The 25,128-nt window shown below is 35.6% G+C and overlaps 1 protein-coding gene across 3 annotated transcripts in view; it reads left to right on the top strand.

Moving 5' to 3' along the window:
• Positions 1 to 25,128, top strand: part of FIG4 (FIG4 phosphoinositide 5-phosphatase) — a 77,187-nt gene that overhangs the window by 45,815 nt on the left and 6,244 nt on the right. For all 3 annotated transcript variants that reach the window (XM_055713572.1, XM_055713571.1, XM_027814635.2), the window contains exons 17-22: positions 176 to 234; positions 834 to 981; positions 1,820 to 1,903; positions 4,725 to 4,920; positions 8,483 to 8,565; positions 11,260 to 11,349. In XM_055713572.1, coding sequence (XP_055569547.1) covers positions 176 to 234; positions 834 to 981; positions 1,820 to 1,903; positions 4,725 to 4,920; positions 8,483 to 8,565; positions 11,260 to 11,349 — 660 coding nt within the window. The remainder of the gene's footprint in view (positions 1 to 175; positions 235 to 833; positions 982 to 1,819; positions 1,904 to 4,724; positions 4,921 to 8,482; positions 8,566 to 11,259; positions 11,350 to 25,128) is intronic.

Here is a 25,128-nt window from a genome sequence, read left to right as displayed (position 1 = left end):
AGGAGCCTGTTTAAATCCTCCATCCAAGGATAATTTTTTACTTTCTTCCACACTTGAATTGCTAATGTTTACTGAAGTGACACTGTATGGTTGGGTAACTGTTATGTTCAAACATTTAGACTGGGTACAAGATCAAATCTTATGTATCTATTGCGTGTCTGTTTTTCCCGTACAGCTATACTTATTGGTGGACCGCAGGTGTGCTAAAGCATTTACCTCTCCCTTTTGATGAAGGTAGGAACCATATTTGTTCCTTGCCTTACAGAGTACCCTGAAAAAAAAGTTTTAGTCACAAAAGCTTTTTAACTGTTTTAGATCCCAAATCTGAAAAAAAATCATATATTTCATAATGACTGCTATTTATTTCCAACCTGCCACATACACCGCAGCCCCTCCAGCTCTGATGAGCTATGATTTTTCAACTGCAGGATGCAAGAGAGACCTAATTAGCTAAAACTTGTTCTGCATATGTTTATGTGCCATGAGACAATTCTTTCCAACCCCACCCCCCTTGCCTACTAATATATTTATAGTGTCTGCTGGTGGTTGGGTTCCTGTTGCAGATGACAAGATATAGCTAGTGTGTCTTATTTCTCTAGGATACTGTACAGCATTTATTAGGAATTGTCATGAAAGGAAATCAAATTATGGTGGTTGATAATGGATATTTATTAAAGATGTGCTGCCCATCTTCATATCATATTTTCTTGTCTTAGAGGGCTATAGCTATAAAAAGATGCCTGGTAGCATGGTTAGGTAAGCAGGCTACTTTTTGTTTAGGTGTTTGCAGTCAGTAATTGTTAGTAAAAAGATTATTTTTTTCTTTTCCTCAGTGACATGTGCTGAAAACAGGCGCAAGCTGACAGTGAAGAAATTCCACAAGTATGAAGAAGAAATCGATATCCACAATGAGTTTTTCCGGCCGTATGAGTTGAGCAGTTTTGATGAGACCTTCTGCTTGGCAATGACCAATTCTACACGGTATATTGGGATGTTTTCTGACTATAAATCCTTAACTGAAAGCAGATTTGGTGTGAATTAAATATGTTCCATTTATTTGATTAAATCTGTGTAACACGATAGGTTTTGTGGGGTGTCTGAGGGGTTTTTTTAAGCTTCAAATTTAGCAAACTTCTAGAAACTAAATCACAAGACTGAAATGGAAATGCTACTCTAAAAAAAATCTGCTAAGATAGCACTTAAATTTCCAATTATTTTCCATTATGGGGTGCTAAATGTTTGGGCAGTTGAAGTGAGCTTGAAACAAGTTTTTCCCTGTGGACTCAGATCTCGGAGGCTACCTTCAAAGCAATCATTTCCTAACTGCTCTGCTCTCATTTTACAGTTGTTTTCTTCAGCTCATTGTGTTCTCATAACGGGCTAGATAACTTTTTTTTTGGCAGCAATCAGCTGGATATGCTAAGCATAATTAATCACACTTTAGCTAAAGACTTCTAGGCAGATTGTTACATGTAGCTTTTTGACCCAATTTGACTGTTGGCAGCATTTTGAAAACAATATAGCAGAGTTAGAGGGCTTCTTCAGCACGGGGATGGAGCACATTGCCCTAGCCACCTTAACAAGTGGTAACGTTTGCAGATGTTCTATGGGACTAGATAGTGCAACTGAAAACTTTTAAAATACCTAAGAGGGTTATATTAACATGGTCTGTGATCATGAAGTTAGATCTTGATAATTTTTTTATAAATTTTTTTGTTTTAATTCAAAGGTAGATGTTAGAGGTGGTTCTTCCAGAAAATTGAAAAATTCTCTGTGTTAAATTTTGCTCATGAACAATTTTTCCTTTTTATTTTGCCAGAGATTTTATGCCTAAGAATGTGGGGATTGATCCAAGTCCATTTACTGTTCGTAAACCTGATGAAACTGGAAAATCGGTGCTGGGGTAAGCCTGAAATATGAATTTCTGTTCTGGTTTAGTAGTAGTGGAATTGTAATGTGAATAATTAAACATGTGTGTCTGTGTAGCATATTCTGTGTTACATGGGAAATAAATAAGAATCATTGGTGTTATACTGTAGAATTGCATACTTTGAAAATCATATCTGATTTGAGATTTTTATTGACACTGGGAATTCTTTATTCAGACTTGTTTAATCTTCTGTTTCCTTGGACTCTTCCAAGTGAAACCAATGAGAAGATTTTATCTAGAATAAAGATACAGAGGGTGTTAAAATTTAATTATCTATTCATACTGGTGGCAACTGTATTCTCTATTGGCGATAACAGGATCGTTATTATTCTTGTCTTTTTTAAAAACAAAAAGTACAAAGTAATAACTCTTGAGTAAATAAAACATATCCTGAAACAGGAATAATTGACAATTTCAGCATAGTTTTTTATTAAATGTTTTATTAGAATATTTATAGATAAAATTATATAAAACAATTCAGCAACAGTTATTGGGACAAATTAATATTTCATTTAGCTGCTTTTGCATCCTGGACTTGCTTAGTTACTTTATGCCATTGTTGTGTTTAACCTGCTGTGTCACACAAGGGCTATGGGGACTCTTCCTGGACCAATTCATTTTCTCTTTGATACCTCATGTTAAGGAAATGTTTTGTCAATAATGACTGAACCTCTGCTCTCACACCATTGTAAGTTCTTCTGAAAACTTGCCATTCTGTTTGACTGTCTCGTAAATAACATCCATTGTGCCTTGACCCTGAGGGACTCATGGTCAATAAATATTGAGAGCAGATGATGCTTATCACTAGTAGCACCTGTTTTCATGCTACTGGTGTTCCCTCGGAATAAGCAGAAAGTTTGTTAAACAGTTACACAGTTTACCTCTGCAAAGAATTGTGAATTTGTGGGTACTTTTGAGGATAAGCTTTATATCTGTGCTTTGGTATAATGTCAGATTTTGGACTAACTGGTTTCTCTCCAGATATTCCATTAAATACTTGACCATTATACATTTTCCTCAGGCACTTTGCTTCAAGCTCTCCACTGTGATTTTTAGGGATTGTTATGAGATAGAGAATCAGCTGGATCAAAGCCATGTTCCAGGACTCCCTGGGTATTGCTCATAAGGCTTCCCATGCATTGGCTGTGCAGTGTGGTATAAGATGGCTTCCATCTTCCACCTTACCCATATTTAGCTGTTGGTAGAGGTGATATCTTTGCCTTGCACATTTGTCATCATCTTTTGATCTTCTGTGACCTTCTGTTTCTGGAGAATTTGGAGATCTGTTTTCTTCTGTAAGTGTTCCAGTCCCTTAGGACAATTGGATCTTGGCCAGCTTCTGAGTATGCATTGGGGATGGGGTGGGGATATTGCTTTTACCAGTGTTTGGTTACTTGCTCTATTCTTCAGCTTTAAGAAAGGACTGCTTTTCTTGTGACCTTCACCTCATTTAGAAAAGTAGGGAACATAACCTTATTTTCTTTAAAAAAAAAGCAGCATGTCTTCATAACTTCCTGAAAAATTCCATCTCAGGAGATGTCAGTTTCTGCTGAGTCAGAAATTAAGCTTATTTGTGGTGGTTTTTGTGCTAAGGTATTTGTTCCAGCTATAAGAATTCTTCTGGTATTTTAATGCCTTTGGGGGTGGGATACACTCTCAGCTCAAGAACGTTTGTAAGGACTCTCCTACTTGTTTATATGTGTTCCTAAAGTGTATAAAGTTTAGCTAATTCACTACAGGGATAAACTGCTGTATGAGTTTGGCTGCAAAAGACAGAACTCTGTGACAGTCACGGTGTGCTCTGCTAGAGCTCGAGTGATATTGGTGACCTCCATGCCTTCGCTGATGAGAACACTAGAGCTGCAACTCAAAACTGCATTTGCAGCAAACTGCATGCTGTTGTCAAAGTCTCTCTTAGCATGCTGCTGTCTTCCTTTAGGGCCTTCCTTTACAGTAAGTCTCACACAGTGTCAGTGTGTATATTGACAGTCACTTCAGCAAGGAGGAGATGTTGCTTCCCCGTTTCCAGAACTGGTTTATCTATAATCATATTCGTTACCTGCTTTCCAGTCCCTCTTCCTCCAGAGTCCTTGAAAGATTGTGACAGTGTCTGGAGAGGAAAGTGTAACCGCATACCCTTCTATGGGCAGTGGGAAAGGATGTAAGAGTGATGCAGTTTCTGATGGGTGTGGTGATGTATACCTTTCAGAGTCTGTAGGTTAAACCCAGCATTAGTCCACTGAAATACAGATGCTGTATCTTAAAGAATTCTTACAAATAAGGCACCTCTGACTAGAAATTCTAGGAGTGAGAAATATATGACACATAAAGAAATGTTGCTGATTAAAGAACTGAATTGAGGGGAGAGGTATGGAAAGGCAAGGGAAAAACGTGGCATTATGATTGAGATTTTTGGGCCAAGGAATAAGAAAGCTAGTGGAGGAGGTAATGTTAATCAGAAAGTGAAACTTTTTCCCAGATCAAAACCAAAGATGTTATGTCTCAGTGAATTTTTATTCCTTTCTATTTACTCAGTCTGGGGGAACGATTTAAGTAAAGAATCAGAGAATTGGTGGAGAAAAGCTGACATAATCCTTTGAGCTCTTTTTAAATGCTCTGGAATAAGAAGAGATTGAAGAAAAGTGAATCAGCTGGGGGATTCAAAAGATGAGCAACAAGTTGCTCCAGAGGATAGAACTCATTTCCCCCTGTAACACTGTAACCAAAATTAGACATTTTAAATAGCTGTTAATATCTTGCTGGTTTCATAAATACATGCTGCCTTTAATAACAGGAACAAAAGTAATAGAGAAGAAACCGTGCTGCAGCGCAAAACAGCTGCTAGCGCTCCTCCACCCCCAAGTGAGGAAGCAGTGTCAAGTAGTTCTGAAGATGATTCTGGGACAGACAAAGAAGATGAAGGTGCTGTTTCTCAACGTTCAACTCCAGTAAAGGTGACTGATACAGGAGACAACACAAAAATCACAGAGGTAAGAAATCATTGTGGCAGGCAGAAGGCTAATCGTGGACATTTCCTTAAAAAAAACCACAACAGTGAATGTTATAGAACAGTCAAAAGTAAAGCACTAAGAAATTAAGTGAAAAAAGTGTCCATTGTCATTTCATCGTGTAGATATTAGCACAGCTGCTTATGAAACTTTGCTAGTACCCTTGTCATGTAATAGTGAAACACGGCAGAAAATAACATTTTTCAAAAAATGGAAATTACTGCTAGAAACCTGTGTCATTTGAAAAGTACTCAGGTCAGGTTTAGTCCATTACATAAAGCGTAAAATATATATATGTTAGTGTGTTCAGAGTAGTAGTGCACTTCTGATCATTGTCCCTTACACGTTCGGGCTCACATCATGAGGTAGTTTTAGAGCATGCAAGTGGGATTGCTTTTTGGATGAAACTAAACAGGGAGATGCTTCTCCAGGAAGGTACCTGATCTACCTACTTAATCAACATTTAGTCCATGGGAGCTAATCTGGACCAAACCCCCTGAAAGACACGTAGTATGGTTCTGAGCACCACCTCTTTCAGATACAATTGTGCTCCTTTTGAATGATGCCACTCGCTGAGGTGGATATAACTGTAGATTAATTTTCAATCTGGCAAAATTTCGGCCTCATGTATGTGAAGATTTTTAAATTGCTGTTTCATAATTGTGTGGTCTGACAGTTCAAAAAAAAAAGTTAAGTCCAAAATGTGCATGATAATGTTGTCACATTGGTCCTATGCTATTACGACTACTAAGGGTGAAGATAGTGGCAGGATAATAGTGAAATTCTGTATGCACAGTCATATGAAAACTATGTGTATTCTCAGTTGTGGGCTATTAATCTTTTTTTGCTAGCATAACTCCCAATTCTGTTGGAAACCCCTGGGTGCTAATTTAATGAAAATATTTGCATAAAGTATTATGGAAATATCTATTTTATTAATTCATGTAACATTTCTTCACATTCTTTCTTGTAGATACCCACTTTGAGTACCCCTGAAAATGTCTTAGCAAAAGGATATGCTAATGGAGACTATACAAATTTGGAAAATACTTATGTTGTTTTGGGGTTTTGGTTTTTGTTTTTTTTTTTTTAAGTCACAGCTAATTCAATGTGCTTGTACTCGTTATAACTTTTGAAGAAATGTCAGTATTTATGACCTTAGTCAGTATAAAATGTAACACCTGATTGGCAACAGAGAATAAAACTTTTTTTTTTCCTGCTACAATTAAAATTTTCATTCCATTCAGTCATTAGCCTAGGGTTGTGTATTATCAGATAATGGAAAAGCCGCCTGTACAATACTGTCTTCTTCCTAACCTTAACAAAGCATTTTCAATCAAATAGCTATGAATTCATGCAGTATTGATTTTGGACAATTTGGATTAATTGTTATGCCAATACAAGTTTTACACATTTTATCTGAAAATTTTCCATCTGAATGACAGAGTACTTGTTTTCCAGCACGTCGCATTGTTTCTAGATTTTTTTTTAAGAACAGAAATCCAACCTGAAATTTTATTCTTGATACTTTCAATTGCATAAGTTACCTCACATCAGTTTTTCCATCTGTGTATTGAACACACTTCAATGCTCAGACCTAAGGTATTTTTTTTAGATTTTTAAGATTCTTAAATGAAAAATGCATATAAACACAAAATACTATTTAAGATAGTATTGAATTTTAATGACTTACAGTTGTGCAAGCTATGCTGGTTCTTAGTAATGCACATGAAATATTTTCCATTTTATTAGCACCTTTTCAAACACTGAATTTTAGTTACAATTTGTGGTGTTAATTTGTGTCGTTGCTAATTAAAGTTGCAGTGCTAAAAAGGATTACCTATTCAGTTATGTTGAACTACTACATTAGTAATTAACTTGGGTTATTATTAATGTCTGTCTGCCATTGTAAATTTCTTTACTCTCTTCAAAAGTACAAGGCTTCTTTTAATGTATATTATTTTTGAGGGCATGATGTTTATGGGAACTTTCTGTTCAGAATCCAAACATACAAATTAGAAAAGTTAAAGACTGTGTTAGACCTTAGATTTTAACACGTTCACCATTAAAAAGTCATTTAATTTGTGAAGTGTTGTTTTTCCATTACCAGGCTAAGCAGAGCATCAGATACAGGCTTTTCAAGAAATCCTTTGGAATTATTTTTCCGGCAATGGCAATTATTTGTTGTGTCTACACATGTAGTTAAACATTTTTAAAAAGACCTTTAATGGAGGGTTTCAAAACTTTATAGCTAAACTGAATAATGTAACAAGAAACAAACCTGCTATGACTGGAAAAGGTGATAATCTATCTAGCTGATTAAATAAGTGTCTATTTTCTAGAACTGGTAAACCATAGAAATGTTTCAGATACCTTTTATTTTTTCTTTCAAGTTAAGCTTAACTTCAAAAAGAAAATGTAATGAAGAATTCACTTCAAAGCCTAAGCTCACAAATACTACATTTTATGTCTCTGTTTGCTAAACTGACAACTTACTAGTACTCTAACCAGTGTCAGTCTGCATTTCACTGGTTTATTATTTGTGAAAATGGATTGTCTATAGTATTGTTCAAAAATACTAGATGTTTGGGTGAAAAACAGTAGTGTGGGGTATTTTTGTATGTAAAAGAGTTGATACTTGTAAGCTTATATTTTTGGGTGCATTCTTGAGTAAATACGGTTATTCTGGAGTGACTGGATGTTTGGTCAGGGAGTTGAATTCTGGTATTTTTTGCATCAGCAACTGTAGAGAAAAATCGTGTTGTTATTTTTCAGGGAGAGGGGAAACCTGAAACAGCTAGTTCCTTTCTATTCACATCTTACAGAAGTTAATAATAAAATGCTTTTATACTTCGGGTCAGGACATATCTTATCGAAGTTGTTCTTTGTCTCTGGATCTTTTAGTTCAAAAAGAAAACTTATTTTTATAGTTCACTGACTTGCAGTCACAGATGTCTTTTCAGTAACCCCCTGCAGTTTAACGCTGAACCGTTAGACACAGTGATGTATTGCATGTGCATTGGATCCTTGTTATAGTTGACTGACATGATTGTGTAATGTATAAAGTAAACCCAGTTTTGTTCAACCTGAAGTTTGTAATTATTTCAGAATTAACAGAAGGAAATGTGGAAGCAAATGTGGGAGCATGTTCTGAATTAATATGATTTATTCTATATTGTTTCAACACATAACAGAATTTAATAACTACATCATTGTATGTCCTATAAATAAGATTTATTCTCCTAATATGTTGTTTTATCTGATACTATCTTTCAATAAACCTTTCCTTTACTTGTTGAACAAATGTCTTGAATAATATTTTTAATGAATGATTTATATTAAAATAAAAAACAACAGATATGCACAAGCTAAGATTACAATGTATTTGTAATACGTCGTTTGTATTTTTGATAATATAAAAAAGTGTATTTGCTTGCACTTTTGGAATTATTTTCAGGCTTAGAAAGAATTCCTTGCTTGAAAGCAAACTTATCTTTGGACGTTGCTGATATCCTCAGTCTGAATCTTTCTCTGTATGTTCCAGAATGTAGTGCAATCAACAAAAGATGTGTATGGAGTCAATCTTTCCGATGTTCCTTCAGAAGATGATCTCACAATATACACTAGGTGAGATAAATTTTCAGTGGTAATCAGTAAAAAAGATAATTGGAACTGGTTAAATATTGTCAAAATGCTGTCTTTGATTAAACTTATTAAACTATAAATTTTAGAGGCATTTGTATATAGATACTTTTCTGTTTTTAAAATCAAACTGTTTTCAGATGTCTGTGTCAACTCTGATTTCAGTGGAAGTTACGCATATGTGTCTGCAAAATCAAGAAATTAATGGCGTTTGAGAAAAGGGGTGTATGAAAACTACTCATCATCTCAGAAAAACACTGTGTGTATATTGAAGTGAATACTTGACGCGTGCATTGAAATGGGCTTGTGTGCATTTATTTTTATTTTCTAATGTATAATAGCAGGGATTACCTTGTTATATTTGAAATATTTTCAATTTGCGATGGAAGTTTTAATTCACTGTATGTTCTTATTTGGTGATATGTGATGGTTAATCCTGACTTAGTTCATTAATCATCCCAAAACTTTTTTTAATTTTTATTTAAAAGTCTTTCTGTTAATTTTTCTTCAGGGGTAGCCACTTCTCTTGCACTCTCTAGTAATTTGAAATTTCCATTTCTACCTATTTCCTACATGCTAAGTAATTTGAAGATGGTACATTTGAATAGGGTTGAGGATGATGTTTCTCATTATCTCTGAAATTTTTAACTTCACCTATGCCTCTAGGGTTGGTTCTTTATTTTAACTACTTAAAAATAGATACCAATTCGACAATTACCCTTCAGTGTACTGGATAGTTACTGTTGTTCTGCAAATGGCGGTGTGAGCTGGTGTCTACTGTAAGTCACCTTGTGCAGAATGGCACTGATAACATCCAGAATTGCAGCTACTTACCATTTTATTATTTTTTCAGGCTGGACTAACATTGTCTGTTGTTGCAGTAGCACTGTGAACTCTGTGGGGGCTTTGAAGCTCCCTGTTCATATCTTTTTAAAGACAAAAAAAAAGTTGCATATATTTAATTTCCCTCAAGAAATGCAGGTTCTAAAAATATAACAATTACAAATTCCTTACCTCTTGCTAACAAGACATAGTGTTATTTATGGTCAGATGTGTTGATTTCTGTGGAAAGTATAGATTTTACTGACATCCTTTGTTACGGTGTACATCGTTTGAGAATAGCAGCAATTTATTTCACAGTATGATTGCTGTTCTCGCTTCAAGTTTTTCTCTATTATTGTAATAAGGGAAATGGAGACGTAAGATCCTAACTCGACATCATTGGACATGTTATGTATTTTTTCCTTTATTAGCATCAGGGACTCACAGATTTAAAGTACCTTAGGTTAAGTTACTTTACGTCAACTGATCCTCGTTAAGTCTACATGCAAATGCAGACAAAAAGTAATTTGAATCTGTTCAGCCAATTTTTACTGATGGCTGAGGTATCTTGTGTTAATTCTTATCAAAGTAGAAATCGCAGAAGCAGAAATCACAGATGGGTTGAGGCTGGAAGGGATAGGAGGTCCCTCAAATAATTTGAGGATGTATACTGCAGATGAACTGTGCATGGTGTCTTAGTCTGGTAACTTCCATGTGTTAATTTAGGCCTTGTTAGTTTAAGAATATTGGATAATTTGAAGCAATTAATTAAATTACACCTTTAGTTTACCTTTATTTGTTCTTTATAAGCTGGTTTCAATAGCCAGCTCCTGCAGTAGAATATCTTAGTTATCTTTATTTCCATTTATTAATTTCTTATTTAGAAATGTATTTATTCCTTCAACACCCGAAGTGATGTCGCATGTTTCTGAGGCTTTTGTTTCTACAGCATAGAATCTGAACGAAGCAGAAAGAAAAGCCCCAGTAATTTGTTCAGGAATATATTGTGCCTTTGTCTTCTGTACACTCTTCCATGTAATTGCTTTTGCACTGTTAATTTTCCCCTGTTAAAATGTAGTAATTTTTTTTTTAAATAGACAAATAAGACTATTTCTAAGCTAAATGGAAGCTAACCATTAAGAAAAACCCTCCATCTCAGAAAATTAAAGTATTAAATCATAACACTTCTGGTTTTACTAGCACAGATGCGTTGGGTGTGAGATAACTACGTATACATGTATTTGAAACCCTTTAACCGTTCCTCTTAGAATAAGTGAATAAGGTCAGTGATTAAGTACTTGTTTTAATTTTTCTCCAATTCATTGCTAAGAAAAAAAGCCATAACAGTATCTTCCACCTTCAGTGTCTTCCAGCAAATATTTGGAGATGGGGTAATTCTCCCAAAAGGTTGTGCTTCTCAATCAGTGATCTGGACTAACAGCATTTCAGCTAAATAACCTAGACTCAATTTGGCTGAAGACTTGAGAGAATTTTTGTCTCTTCTGCTGATTTTTCCCATAGGCTATTTATCTGACTGCTTTGAAAAAGACATGGGAAGTTGACTGCAGTGGGCTGCCTGTTTCATAGGAGTGGAAGCTTGTTTCTATCCCATGGCATACTAGGTGACACCAATTAATAGGCAAACCTTTTTCAAGCTAAAAGGAGCTGCTGAGTTCTCACATACACCTACTGTAAAGTTTTAAAACTTGTTTACCAGAGAGGTAGATCATGATCAGTCACTTCTATAACAGGACTTAAAGACTCAGGTTTTGATGTCGTTTTCTTCCATTTGTTGAATTTTTGGGGGACCGTTCTTTTATTTCTTTGATTTATTTTCCTGTTTACTGTTTTTCACAGGTTTGTTCAGCTGGGACAGAGTCAGTATAAACAAGATAAGAGTAGCCAGCAATTTTGCTCAAAACACCACTTGGAAAGGGTTATAAATTTGTAAGTACTCTCTTTCTTTTCCCCTTTAGCCTGTTTTGTTTTTGTCATTGGACCTGAACGATCATCAGGTAGATTTGACGTGAAATTGTTTGAGGGTCATATTTCTGTTGCTTTTACTGCATAAGAGGATTCAATGCATAGTTTGAAGTATTGGGTTCCTACTCTTCCTTGTAACTAAAAAAGATTTTTTTTCTGGGTTTTTGGTTGTTTTTTTTTTTCATTAGGTTTTTTTTGGGGGTGGGTTAGTGTTTGGGGTTTGTTTTGATTGGTTTTGGTTTGTGGTTTTGGGGTGGTTTTTTTCTGTTGGGTTTTTGCTTCATTTTAGTTTTTGTAGTGGCAAGATTTTTGTATTCAAAATTCTTAGCAGTCCTGAGTTATCACAAAACAAAGTGCTGAAGCTATTGAGTTTAAAAGGCAATTTCTTCTTGCTGTGATTACTTTTCAAAGAGGTAGTTCGAAAGGGATTTGTTGACTTGCATATCCTTCATTAAAAAAACGTTCAAGATTGCAGTTTAGTCTTTTAGTGTTCAGTTATCTGATTTTATTTGTTCTGAGAAGGCTACAAGTGCGCTGTATTTGTTTTAGTAGACACTTGAAGAGTATGGTGAGGTCAAACAGGATATTTTTATCATTTTATTTTTCTGGTGAGTGCTGGAGATAGGGAAAAGTGGGAATTGATTCCTGCTGTTTGTGCACTCAATGACTGTACGTTTCACTGAAGTCAAAGGATCTATGCTAGCTTTAATCAGTATGCAGAGTGTTTTAATTGAAGAAAAGAGCATCTTGAATATTGCATAGATGTTACTTTTAACAATTTTAACAAGGCTGCTACATTTTCCTCAGAGGTATCTCCTTGGGTTTTTTGGTTGTCTGGTCTTTGTCACATACTGGTTGTATGAATTTGTCAGTCATGCTTCAAGCTGAAGAGATAATGTTCTTAAAAGTTCATTTGTTATAATAGATAATTTTTGCATCTCGTTCCAAACAAGTAAGTAGGTCGTGACAGGTTTAAAGGGAAGATCAAGCTCCAAATGCTTCTTCACAGTTAAACACTTCTTGAATACTTCAGTCCCAAAAGATTAGTATGGGAGCCTGTCCTGATTTGAGCTGGGATAAGAGTTAATTTTCTTCCCAGTAGCTGGTATAGGGCTGTGGTTTGGATTTAGGATGAGAATAATGTCGATAACACACTGATGTTTTAGTTGTTGCTGAGCAGTGGTCAAGGACTCTTCAGCTTTTTATGCTGCCCTGCCAGCGAGTAAGCCAAGGGCCACAAGAACTTAGGAGTAGACAGGTCAGCCAGGACAGCTGACCCAAACTGGCCAAAGCGATATTCCATACCATGTGACATCACACTCAGCATATAAACTAGGGGGAAGTTGACTGGGGGCCACTACTGAGAACTGGCTGGGCATCAGTTGGCAGGTGGTAAGGAATTGCATTGTGCCTCACTTGTTTTGTATGTTTTAATTCTTTTATCTGTCCTTTTCTGTCCTATTAAACTGTCTTTATCTCAACCCACAAATTTTATTTTTTTTTCTGATTCTCTTTCCCATCCCACTGCAGCAGGGGATTGAGTGAATGGCTGTGTGGAGTTTAGCTGCCTGCCGGGTTAAACCACAACAGCCATATTCAGCAAAGCCAGTTGTGGTGAGATGGTAGGAGGATTGCTCCCCAGGGACATCTACCAAGGGAAATAACTTCTATGTATTCTGTTGCGAACGGAATAACTTTCAATTAATATGAAAAATAACTAACATTAAAATTACAATAGGTGCATATATTTAATTTATACTGAAACAAGGAATTTAACTGTTTGAGATTATGGATTGATTACTGCTGTACAAGAATGGCCTCTAGTGATAGGCCAGATCATTTGCATCTTTTCTTAGTACTGGTATAAAAAAAAAGGTCATGGTATTATCCAAATGTCATACTATTATTGAAGCAGCTCTTAGAATTCAGATTACCAAGTCCTAACTTCCCAGTTGACATCTTCCTTTACTGTAGGCAGCTTGAAGTTTCACCAAGGCAGGTTTTTATTTACTTTTGTCTCTAGGGTACATGATCTCTCACCCAAGAGTACGGCCATTTCATAGTACTGCAAGACCTTTACTGCAATCCATTGATTTAGAGAAGGCTCAGCTTTGTTTCCTGCACTGCCTCTAGTCCACCCCCATATGTACTGAAGAAGTGAGGGAACCTTGAGCATAGCATTCTCCCAAGTAGGGATAGAGACTGGGCATGTCTCGGTGGGGCTGAGGGTGTAGGATAACATCAAACAGGTTTAATATTGTGTATGAGACAATACTGCCTAATATCAGCACTTAGTCATTTGGTACTATATACATTTAAAATGGTGATACCACCGTGCATTGTTCATCATTAATAAGCTTACACTTTGTAGGTATATATCCCTGTAGTTTTATTATAAAATATATCTGATGGATATTAAAATAGTAAATTAGGTTGGCAAACTGTAAAACTGTTTTTAAATATGAAGAAACAACCCTGAATGTTTTGAAGGGAAATGGTTTTTAAGAAAATTTTATCCTAGGAATATTTTTGCTATGAATGAAGGTGATTCTTTTTTTGTAATTCAGAATCTCCCAGCATATGTTTCACAGTGTAGGAGATAATCGTTCCTTTCTTGCCTTCTTAAAGTAGAATAAATTATTCCCTATGCTATGCTGCTGTAAAATGGACACATTAAAGAGAGTCTATACACAGTTCTGGTGGGTTTTGGGTAGTTAGATGTTCATTTTTCTCCTTTCTCAAGTGTAATTTCCGTGTGTGTCCAAATAGTGAAGTGTAACAGTCATAGAACACACAAATCTGTGCTTTCTGTCACTCCTCCTCTTGAAGTCATGTAGGTCATCTTTCTCTGCTAGTTCTACCAAGCATGCTCTTCTGTGCAGATCTGAGAGGAAACAGGGTATCTTCTAGTCGGTAATTTATTTTATTTTATGGAAGTATATCTTTATACAGCTTAAAAATTGTCTTCAGCTTTTGTTCTGCATCTTTTTAAGAAGGTTTAAATACTGTTTGGACAGTGACAGATTGCTCTTTCAAGAAGAGTCATAAACGTAGCCATTCTTTAAAGGCATGTTCAATTCTGAAACAAGGAAGCTTCCTGCGCTTGAATTGCTGCTCTGAATCAAGAATCTCCTTGGAGAATACTATTTAGAGAGAAAATAACATGAACATACTATACTCAAGATTAGGTCGAGAGAGCAGCTGAGGTACATCTTGCGCTTCTTGAACTGTATATGTCCTTGTTTTTCAAGGGGCACATGAAGAAATTGAAAAATTATGGTAACTTGTATTAATTTGTTGTTTAGTGCATTTTTAAATTGAAAAAAATCTGGCAAATTTGATTCTCCAGTAGTTCTTTCCAGATACAAATGCAATTAAACCTCAGTCCTTTTCATAATAAAATGAAGTAATCAATCTAGAATGTTGGTTTTTCATCAGCAGTAAGATATAATTTAGGCTTAGGTTAAGTTGCTGTCATTTCCACATTTTTTAAAGAAATATTTTTTTAATATCCTTTTTCTACATTAAAAAAAACCAAACAAAAACCCCACCAAAAACCAGCCTCACAACCTTAAACCTTTTGGCCATTTTTATCAAATATGTAAAGCCAATATAAAAAAAGATATTTCTTATTTTTGCAATGTGACTTTAGTGATATTTATGAATTCAAATATGCATTGTAGCAATACTGAAGAGAAATTTCTGTCTTAAATTTGAGACTCTAAGTATAAATTAGAAGCAAAAAATGGGTACTTGAACAGTGACTACAGTGATGGAGTGGAAATAATACTGAACAGCAAGTGGAGAATGTAGGGTATTGAAGTTTCTCTTTTTGTTCATGGAAATTCTATGAAGGAAAAAAAGAGTAGAATTTTAGTTAGAGCTATATAGAGCTAAACAGAGCTGGAATACATTTAGCACGATTTCTTATCATGTATGTGAAGAGAGACTTTGAGTACTGTAGTATAATTACTGTTGGCTGACATGGTGCACCTGTTCCTAGTTCCCTAGTACTCGTTGCGGTGTGGTATAAATAACGCTGTCAAAAAATATAGGCTAAATCACTTTCCAGAGTGCTACTTATATTTATCTAGGAGTATGAAAAATTTGATTCCCTGCTGAACAGGCTATTGAGTGTTTTGATTTACTGCAGCACTTCTGGAGAACAGCGCATGTCTTGGTTTAACCCCAGCCAGCAACTAAGTGTCATGCAGCCACTGGCTCACCCTACCCACCCTCCCTGATGGGATGAGGAGGAGAACCAGGGAACAAGGTAAACCCCATGGGTTGAGATAAGAACAGTTTAATAATTGAAATAAAATATAATAATAGTAATGAAAAGGGAGACAACAAAAAGAGAGTAATAAACCCCAAGAAAGGCAAGGATGCATAGTACAATTGCTCACCACCGACTGACCGATGCCCTGAGCAGCAATTGGCCCCTTCCAGCCAGTTCCCCTCAGTTTATATACTGAGCATGACGTATGGAATACCCCTTTGACTAGTTTGGGTCAGCTGTCCTGGCTCTGCTCCCTCCCAGCTTCTTGTGCGCTCCCTTATTGGCAGAGCGTGGGAAACTGAAAAGTCCTTGACCTAGGGTAAGCACTACGGAGCAACAACTAAAACATCAGTGTGATATCAAAGTTATTCTCCAACTAAATCCAAAGCACAGCACTGTACCAACTACTAGGAAGAAAATTAACTCTATCCCAGCCAAAACCAGGACAGTGTGGAAATAATAATATTAAAGATAATAAAGAGTAGCCAGGTGCATACATTGGGGTCCAAGCTGTTGTCAGTGCTTTACTCATTGTAGCCTATGCAATATAGCAACATTGCTTGTACACCAACTTTAATTAATCCCGAGGTATCTACTGTCCTGTTCAGTTTTGTAGGGCACTGATGATGCTCAAGCAGGAGAACTTTAGTAGGTGATACCTGCAGCCTGGTCTGGGGCTGTGTTCTCCTTAAATATCCGAAAAACATACCCTATCTTCAGAGATATATCATAGTAATTATTTTCAAAAGTTCCCTGGATGTTAAATGTGTAATCTTAATTTTTTAAATCAAGACTACCTAGATTCTGCTTGTCATCCAAGTGATGACTCAAACTGAGTAGCAACTATCTACAAGTTAGCAGTTAACTACATACAAGTAGTATATGGGCTTTTTTACCATTTGTTTCTGCATATATGCACATTATATACATTATTTTGTCACCAAGATAAAAGTAACAAAGCAAACTTCTTTGAATGAAGTGAACAATGGAGGACCTTATATTTTCCATTTTTGTTAATTAAATCTTCTACTGGCATATTTTAATCTATAATACCACTTTTAAATATAAAATTAAAAATAGAGCAGTACATTTTATAATTTTAATGAAGTGTTTTACCCCTCTAGTTACTTTTGAAAGCTGTTACCTCAGTATAGAGCAGTTCTCTTGTTCATTCAGTACTTCCATATGACTTTGTTAGTATAAGGTCTGTTTCTTGGAGGATTAGATAAAAAATAGCTTTGTATTTGTATTTGGCATTATCACTCATAACTGTACTGAAGAAAAGGCTGATATTGAATTTGTCATCTTTCTGTGTATTCACATCCTAGGAGCTCTTGGGGGCTTCCTTTTGTTCAAAGGCAGAAGTAAATGAATGTCTTAGGGTGTTAAGTATATTTATTTTTTATGTTAAATCCATGCAAAATATCTAAATAGTTTCTTGACGCTGCTGTGGAAACAGTGAATCAAAAACTGTCATAATTAGTCAACAAGTGGCTTTGGAATTTACAAGTTATCTTGGATTCTCAAGTGTGTTGATAGTTTCACAGTACAGTGCTTTTTTGCATGCTCTCTGCTTCATATATGCACCTCTATATGTTGCTTCACATAAGAAGGTTAGATAACTTCAATGAAAGCATTTATTCACAAAATAGGGGATTGTTATGAATATTCATGGAAATTATAGGTAAAGAAATTGTTTATATTCTGTCATCTGTTGAAGTTTAAATCACAAAGGTGTCTTATCTGTCTTCTGATAAGGTGGCAGTCAGGGTTTCCTTTAAAAAAAAAAAAAAAACAAAAAAACCCAAAACAAAACAAAAAAACACACAAACCAACACAAAACTAAACTAAACATTTTCTGCACTTCAATAGAACACCTTGCTAGACAGCCCTTTGTCTGAGCAGTGTTCAGTCTTCAGCAAAGTTGGGGTTTTTTTTTATCCTTGGTCTCTCCTTTGAAATCTCCCAGAAGTGTCTGAAGAGATACTACCTACAACTCATTTTATTTCTTCCTTTTCTTGGAAACAGGATAGCTATGCTTCTAGATTAAAACAAGCACTGCTTCAGCTCCTTGGAGATACGAGTATCTGTGTTTAGCTGGGAGTCATCTACCTTACTTCCCTCCTTAACTAAAAACTCTTTGCCTCTATGATGGATGAAATTCTTTCCGGTTTGGTGATTATTTGGATTCATTTTACTTTGTCCTCCACTGGATCTTGTATTCTTTAACAGCTGTATATTAAGAAGCATATATGATCTAAACTTCTGTGTACCTCTAAATAAAACAGAAGTATGCAGCTCACTGTTAGCTCTTGATTCAGAGCAGAGATGAAGATAATTAACCACTTCGGGCTAACTGAACCAACATAGGTGTGTTACAGTAACTTCAATTTCTCCTATTCTTTTGACTCACATATACCCACTGTTCTGATACTATAAAAACAGCTTTAAGGATTAGTTTTCCTTGCTTAATTTGAGTCTTTCATCTCTCTGAGTCTCAGTATTTTAAACAAAGCACTTCTGTGATTCTTCAGCATTTATTGGCTGTGAGAATTCTCGTGAAATTTACTGATCAGGCTGTTTATAAATTACCTGGATTTTTTCTTCTGTCTGAAGATGAAAGATTGTCTTTCACTGGGATTCAGAGTGGCTTGAGCACTATGTGCTTGTCTCTTGCAAAGTGGCTTGACTAAATGACAAGAGTTATCTTCATTTTGTATTCTGGGGAAGTGGTTTTAAAGTCACTGTGGGCACTTGCCCTGAAAGTACTTGGTACTTCATGTTGGCTAGAAAAGACAAGTATAAGGAATTATTTTGTCATTTTGGCTTTGAATGCTCTGTTCATTTTTAGTCACACATCTCAAAAAGGATACTACTGGGAAGGGTCTGGGGAAAACCAATAGTATGATCAGGGTTGTAGGACTCTCCAGAAAAGAGCTGGCAGGGGACTGAAGGAAGTAAGTCCGTGTTGTGATGTTTTATGAAATACTCTACTGAAGTTTGACAGGTGAAACGATTTGGTATTATGATATAAGTCATAGCATGACTGGATTTGATGGGAGCAATTAACAAAATATCTGAGCCGATTCTAACTGCTCAGTGCCACCAAAAGGGGGAGGTCCTGCTCTTCCCTCCCTGCTTATCACCTACTTTTTCAGCTACTTGTGCAAGCCTTGCTACTTCCTACAGTGCTCCGTAAAACAGTTCAGCGCATCAGTCTGCAGCAAACTAATTCAGAAAAAAAAAAAAGAGGGGAAAAAAAAAAAAAAAAAGGCAAATAGTTTCCTGGTAGATTAATGAGATTATTTAGACCAGTGAAGGTCCCAGTGCCAGCACAGAAGAGACAGAGCCACAGGGTCAAATGCAGCAGGACTTTCTGGTGTGGCTGTTGGCACTTTATTAGATTGGCTCAGTCATCTTGTATAACACCCTTATGACAGATCGGGGAGCAGAGCATGAGTTTTTTCCAGGGATCTGGGGAAAATGGTTTGAAGTCCTTGTGATTCAGACCCCGATGTATGTAGGAAGAATTATCTTTTTCCCATTCATCTGTTCTGTCAATATTGAGCTTTGAGCTTTTTTCAGATGAAAAAGCTTATGTGCCTAGCATTTTTGGTAGCTGTCAACTGAGGTGCTGAATGTATTTTAACAATAAAACAATAAAATTAACCATTTATCTGCCTCATGCTGATTTAGATAATAACTTTCATTTATTGATATGTTTCAAATATATGTATAAAAAAACCAAACCAACATTTTTAATTACTGAATGTTCACACTTGATCTCTGGGTCCTCTGTATTTCCTCCTTATCTACACTGAACCCTGAATATAAAAACTACATATCAAATTTCAGACTGTCCATTGATGGTAAAACAAACAAAAAAAAAAAGCCGCCTGCAACAGTGGATTGCAACTTCTGAATGATACACGACTTGTGATGAAATTTAACCATAATTTTTCAAAACCCAACTGCTCTTTTTTTAAACTGAAAAAATATTTTGAGCTGTAAAACAATAGTTCAGTACAATTCTGACTTGACAGGGACCTTGTTGTTACTGCAACGCACATAGAAATTTAATTTGTATCTGCTGTCCACCTGGTTTAGCAGGTTTATATGTCATGTATTAAAAAGATAATGTAGTAGTCTCACAAGACTAGAAATTTTTTTATTATTTTTATAAGTGGTCTTAGATTAATATTTTTTAATTGTCTAAATATTGTCTGTTATTAAATTTGCATTTTTCAAAATTTTAAATAAAGAACTATTGTATCTTTTAGTACAGTGATGGCTGTTAAAATACTTCAGAAGTTCCGTGTCTTGAAGCTTGGTTTTTTAAATTTTGTTTTGGAGTTATTGAGCTGGTGTTTCTTACTTTTGCCTATGAAGTCTCATTTTGATCCTGATGTCAGCAGCATTGAAATCATATCCTCTAAAAATGTGACTGTAACAGATTCCTGTGAAATATGACAGTAAATCTAGTTATTTCTACATTGTATACTATGGTTTTGTTGAATTTGGGATTTTGTAATATTAACAGTCTCTAGCAAAAATTAGAAAGTACTGAACTATATACCACCTTAGCCCATCTACTTTTAGACTTTTTAATGAAAATTCTCAGGATCCTTCTTCAACCTGTTTCTCTGTCTTCTCTGTGAAATGATGAATATTGCTGTTCATTTGTTTAAGAGAACTGCTGTATTCAAGTAATTCTGTTTGAAAAAGTAAGTCTAAGCTTTTCCTTACCAAAAAGAAAACAATATTCCTCTGGTTTTTGGTAGGTTGGGGGTTTTGTTTGGTTTTTTGGAGGGTTTTTTGTGAGTTCTTTTGGTACTAGTTTTGTTTTGTCCTGTTCTATCCTAAGGTTCCTTTGTGTGTTTGATCTTTAAATTTTGAATTAGTTTGTGGTCAGTGTAAATCATCCCTACTTAAAAGATTTATCTTTCCTTTGAGATCACCTTTCTGTATCAGATGTGCTGACCTTCTCTCATATTCCTTCTGTCTGCACTCTAGAGAAGCTACTTCTAATTTGGATTGTAAAATGTGCATTTAGATATATGCCTGTGTAAATAGAGTCTCTTCTTTCTCTAACATTTTGAAATTATCCATGCCGTTGGAGTTTCAGGTGATTGTTGTGGGACCTGGATGCAGTCCAGGTTTTGCTGCTGGTAGGCTCTGTAAGGCTCAAGTTGCAGTATTATTGGAGAGAGAAGGTTTCCTGCTTTTCAGTCCTCTCCACTCACAAAGAATGTGACTGAAAGGTTGTTGTATGGAGGCGGTGGTGTTTAAGGAAGGAAAATTCTGTTGAAGGCTTTTCATGAGCACAGCAAGCAATTTAAAGGGATACCATTTGAGGGGGGAGAGGATACCAAAACCAAAACAAATAAAACCTCCAGATTTGCCAGAGTTTTGTAGGTCACATATATGTGCCTAGGATTCAAACAAGGCAACAGAGTACATTTTTGTCTCCTTCCTTAGATATACTTTAGAGACTTGAGGAGAACTAATCAATGTCGAAACAGATGCTGTGGCTTTCTGGTGAACGCTATGTTTAGGAGCTAAGCACATCCCCATGCACTCCTCAAAGTATGGAACATCCTCATTGTAACTGAAGATTTTGGCTGTATCTTTTACCGTAGAGATAATGCTAGTCTTGGTGAAGCCATTAAACCATGAAGCCTGCTCACAAGTGGGAAGAAGATAATTGCACTTGCATGTCAAGGATGCTGTCCTTCGTGACATGGTGTTTATGGTCCTATCTATGTAATTTTCATTTAGAGGCCATAGAGCTGCAGGTCTCTAGGGAGATCTGATAGCCAAGTCATAAATAATGTGCTCTCCTTCATGACTCTATTGTAAGATATTAAACTTATTAAGTAGATTAGATTTTTACATGAATAGTGTTAAAGAAATTACTTTAATTAAATGATTGGATAATACAAGCACTCCACAAATAGTTACAGCTTAATACAGGATTATTAATCAAAACTGGCATGCATGAACATGTGGTTCTTTCAATATATTTTTATCACGTTGAAGCAAGTAGGTGGAAAATTGGGATTTAGTTACTAAATACTTGAAATATGCTTTCTGTCCAGCTTCCATTGTGCCTAAGGAAATTACTTTTGACTCAGTAGTACTTCAGAAATGTCATGTCTTTAGGAAAAAAAAACCCAATAAATAAAGAAGGCATCAAATTAGTCTTATGGCTTTGTTTTGTTCTTAAGTTAGTCCTTACTTAGTTCGCTTGCTAGTGGACTAGACAGGCCAGCTACATTTGAGTAGGTGATGTCTTTTTGGTGTTAGATAGTGACATTTGTAAGTTAGTACAGTGTGCTAGAGTCAAATATGGTTGCTAGAGTCTCAGCTTGAATGCTTTAAACTAGATAAGTATCTGCAGAAACTATGGGTTCTTTGAAAAGCAATCTGCTTTTAAAGCATCTCAATAGAAGACAGAAAGTTAGATAGACTAATGTTTGGTACCAGTTCTGAAAACACCCACCTTAATGTTTTACAATAAGCTAGAAGAAGTGATAATGAGAAGAAACTATCACACTGTTGTTGGGGGAAAAAATAGAAAGAAAAGATTAAGCATTATATAATTTCCATAATACTATTCATACAGTTTACCAACAAAAAATAAAACTGATTTATTGAGAGAATAATGGCAGAGGTTGGACTCCTCAGGAGAGCTTCAACTCTTTTGAAAGAAGAGTTTTGTGTGGTTTAAGAAAAGCATAAAAATGGCAAGCATTTTGGAAATTATACCCTAACCGTACATGCAGGTAACTTGCTCACATTTTTAGTATTTGTTTACGTTCTGTTGTAGTGCCACAGAATTCTAAGACTAAGAAGCCTAAACAGGAATTTTAATACAATCTAAAATAAGGAAAAAAATATATATATGCTATGCAGTAAGGCTTCATTTTTTGCAAACTCTTTAGCTTTACTTTTTTCTCCAATTCTAGAATGACCAAATGTTTCTGTGACATAACCTAGCAAATTCTGTTTACATCCTGGTAAAATGTAACTTGATTAAAGTATGTAGCCAAACTCTGTAGGTTGACCAGTGATTTTATTGTCTCAAATTCAGTAGTATACCTGTATAAGTAATTCTACCATTGCAGTTAAAGTATAATCAACTGTATGTATTGCTGTATAAAATGGAAAATTACAAATTGAAATAAGAAATAGAAAAATATGAGTTTAATATGGATACCTTTACCATATTCCAGTAGTAGTGGAATATTAGGCATACTATACTGCATGACACATTGCGGTCACTTTATAAGACTAATGAATTATCACATGATGAAACATCTGAAATCCAACATATTATAATAAAATAAAAGGCTGCATAATAAGGAAACAGGGGGTTTGGGCATTTTTAATAGAGATCCTGGTTTAAAAACAGTGTCAAATATTAGTTTATGCTCATAATGCAACTAGAAGATTATTACTGCATTTCATTTATAGAAGGGCTGTACCATCATTTGAGTGTTCCAGTTCTTCCCTGTTTTTTCCCCTTAAAAGAGGAGATTATACACATAAAAATAACTTCTTGTCTCTTGAAGAGCACCCAGATAGTAAGTCATGACTGTGGTTTCTGTGGAATATGGCAATAATGCTAATATCTGAATCTTCATTGCATTTGGGCTGGTCGATGCTTGCTTTTGGAAATAGTGAGCTTTGACAGTAAATTGCTGCTGTAATTTTACCCAAGAAGTTTTGAGCCCAAAAATATGTGCCTATGCTAATACAGGATGTAACAATAGCATCCTGACTGTCATTCAGCCACTGGCACTGTCTACTATTCAAATATTCTACTGTGTAAAGTATTTAGAAAATTTGTCTTCAGTAGCTAAAATAGTAGATGACAAATGGAAAGCTTGTTTAAAAAAAAATCAGTTATGAAATGCAGTTTTGGTCTTTATTGCATTATCAAAGAGGATAGAATAGAATAGATAGATAGAATAGGATCTCTGCATTAACGGCAAGGTGAGAAGGTAGATCAGAAAATAACTAGTGTGTGAGGTATGAAATACACTTGGTTGTCTGGTAGTGATGTGGAGGCGGCAAACAGAGAATGACTGCTCACCCTTTCTCCCAGTCAAGCAACCAAAGCCCATGCTAACAAATTAAGAGAGTGCCACATCAGACGCAGTTAAGTAATGGAACTTATTCCCACAGGATTCTATAAGTCTCAGAGATACTAGAAAAACTAGTAAAGACCTGTGGAAACCACTTTTCATGAAACAGTAGTCCAGTTTTAAATTTTGCTTCGGGTAGATCCTAAATCCCGGTTACTGAAATCCAGGAGGATATACTAGAGAAGGAATTGTTCAGTACCGGTTCTGTTTTAGTAATCTGTCCTCAAACATCGCTGCTAGTTACTGCATGAGGCGGGCTACCAGGCCTCATGACATTTTCGGTCCACCTATAAGTAATGATCTGATGTAGAAAAGTCTTCAGTGTATATGGTGGTAGGAAAGTGAGTCTTCCAGAATTGAAATCTTTGTGTTGTGCTGAATACCTGGGCAGCTTTGTTTAGATAAAGTTTTTGTAAAGCTGCAGTATTTTAATAGCTATCTAGAAAGTAAATTAGCTTCTCCAGTTGAAATATGAGCTACAAATATATGAAACTGATGATGTAGAAAACACTTTAAAATGTGTATGTTACTTTTTTTCATAACTGAGAAATAATTTAATTCTACTGTTTAGTATTTATATGTGCATTGCATCCACTGTTCTAGATAATCATAGTTCTATCAGTTTTTTTTTTCTAGGAGTTAATTTCAAACTTTGATTTCCTCTAAATCAAATAGTATTGACAGAAGGAAAAGTTAATGCACAGGTTACCTTCAGATGGCAATGTATTAGTCATTGAATGTTCTGTTGATGAGTCCAAACTGATCTGCTATCACACAGGTAAAACATCTGTACTGTTCAACTCTGGGAGTATTTTATAAATAGATTAGAAAATATTGCTGGGAAACGTACATAGTGTGTTTAGGAATGCAGCCTTCACAATATCCAAAGTGCTTTAAAATGAAAATTACTTACTACACAGATATTTCTATTATTTATTCATTTATTATTTATTGAGTATAAATAGTTTTGTTGCTACCTTGCAGTTGGTTGTGGAGAACACATTGCTACTGAGAGTTTGGCTCAGAACCATAGAAAATTAAAACTGAGAAGAACCCTGGAGGTCATCTGATCCACTCCCCTAGAGGAGGACCAGATTAGATGAGGTTGCTCAGGGCTACATACACTTGACTGTTGAATATCCTTAGGGAGGGAGGCTCCACAGCCTCTCTAAGCAACAACAGTGATTGACAACCCTCACACTGGAACAAAGTTCCCTTGTATCTAACTAGAATGCCCCATGTTGCAATTTCCATTCCCTTTTTGAAAGCTGTCTTTTCGTCACACACTCCAAGAAGAGTCTGGCTCCGCACAGA

Source organism: Falco cherrug, chromosome 6 (genome assembly GCF_023634085.1).
Source record: "Falco cherrug isolate bFalChe1 chromosome 6, bFalChe1.pri, whole genome shotgun sequence".
NCBI lineage: Eukaryota > Metazoa > Chordata > Aves > Falconiformes > Falconidae > Falco > Falco cherrug.
This window is presented reverse-complemented; position numbering and strand designations above follow the sequence as displayed.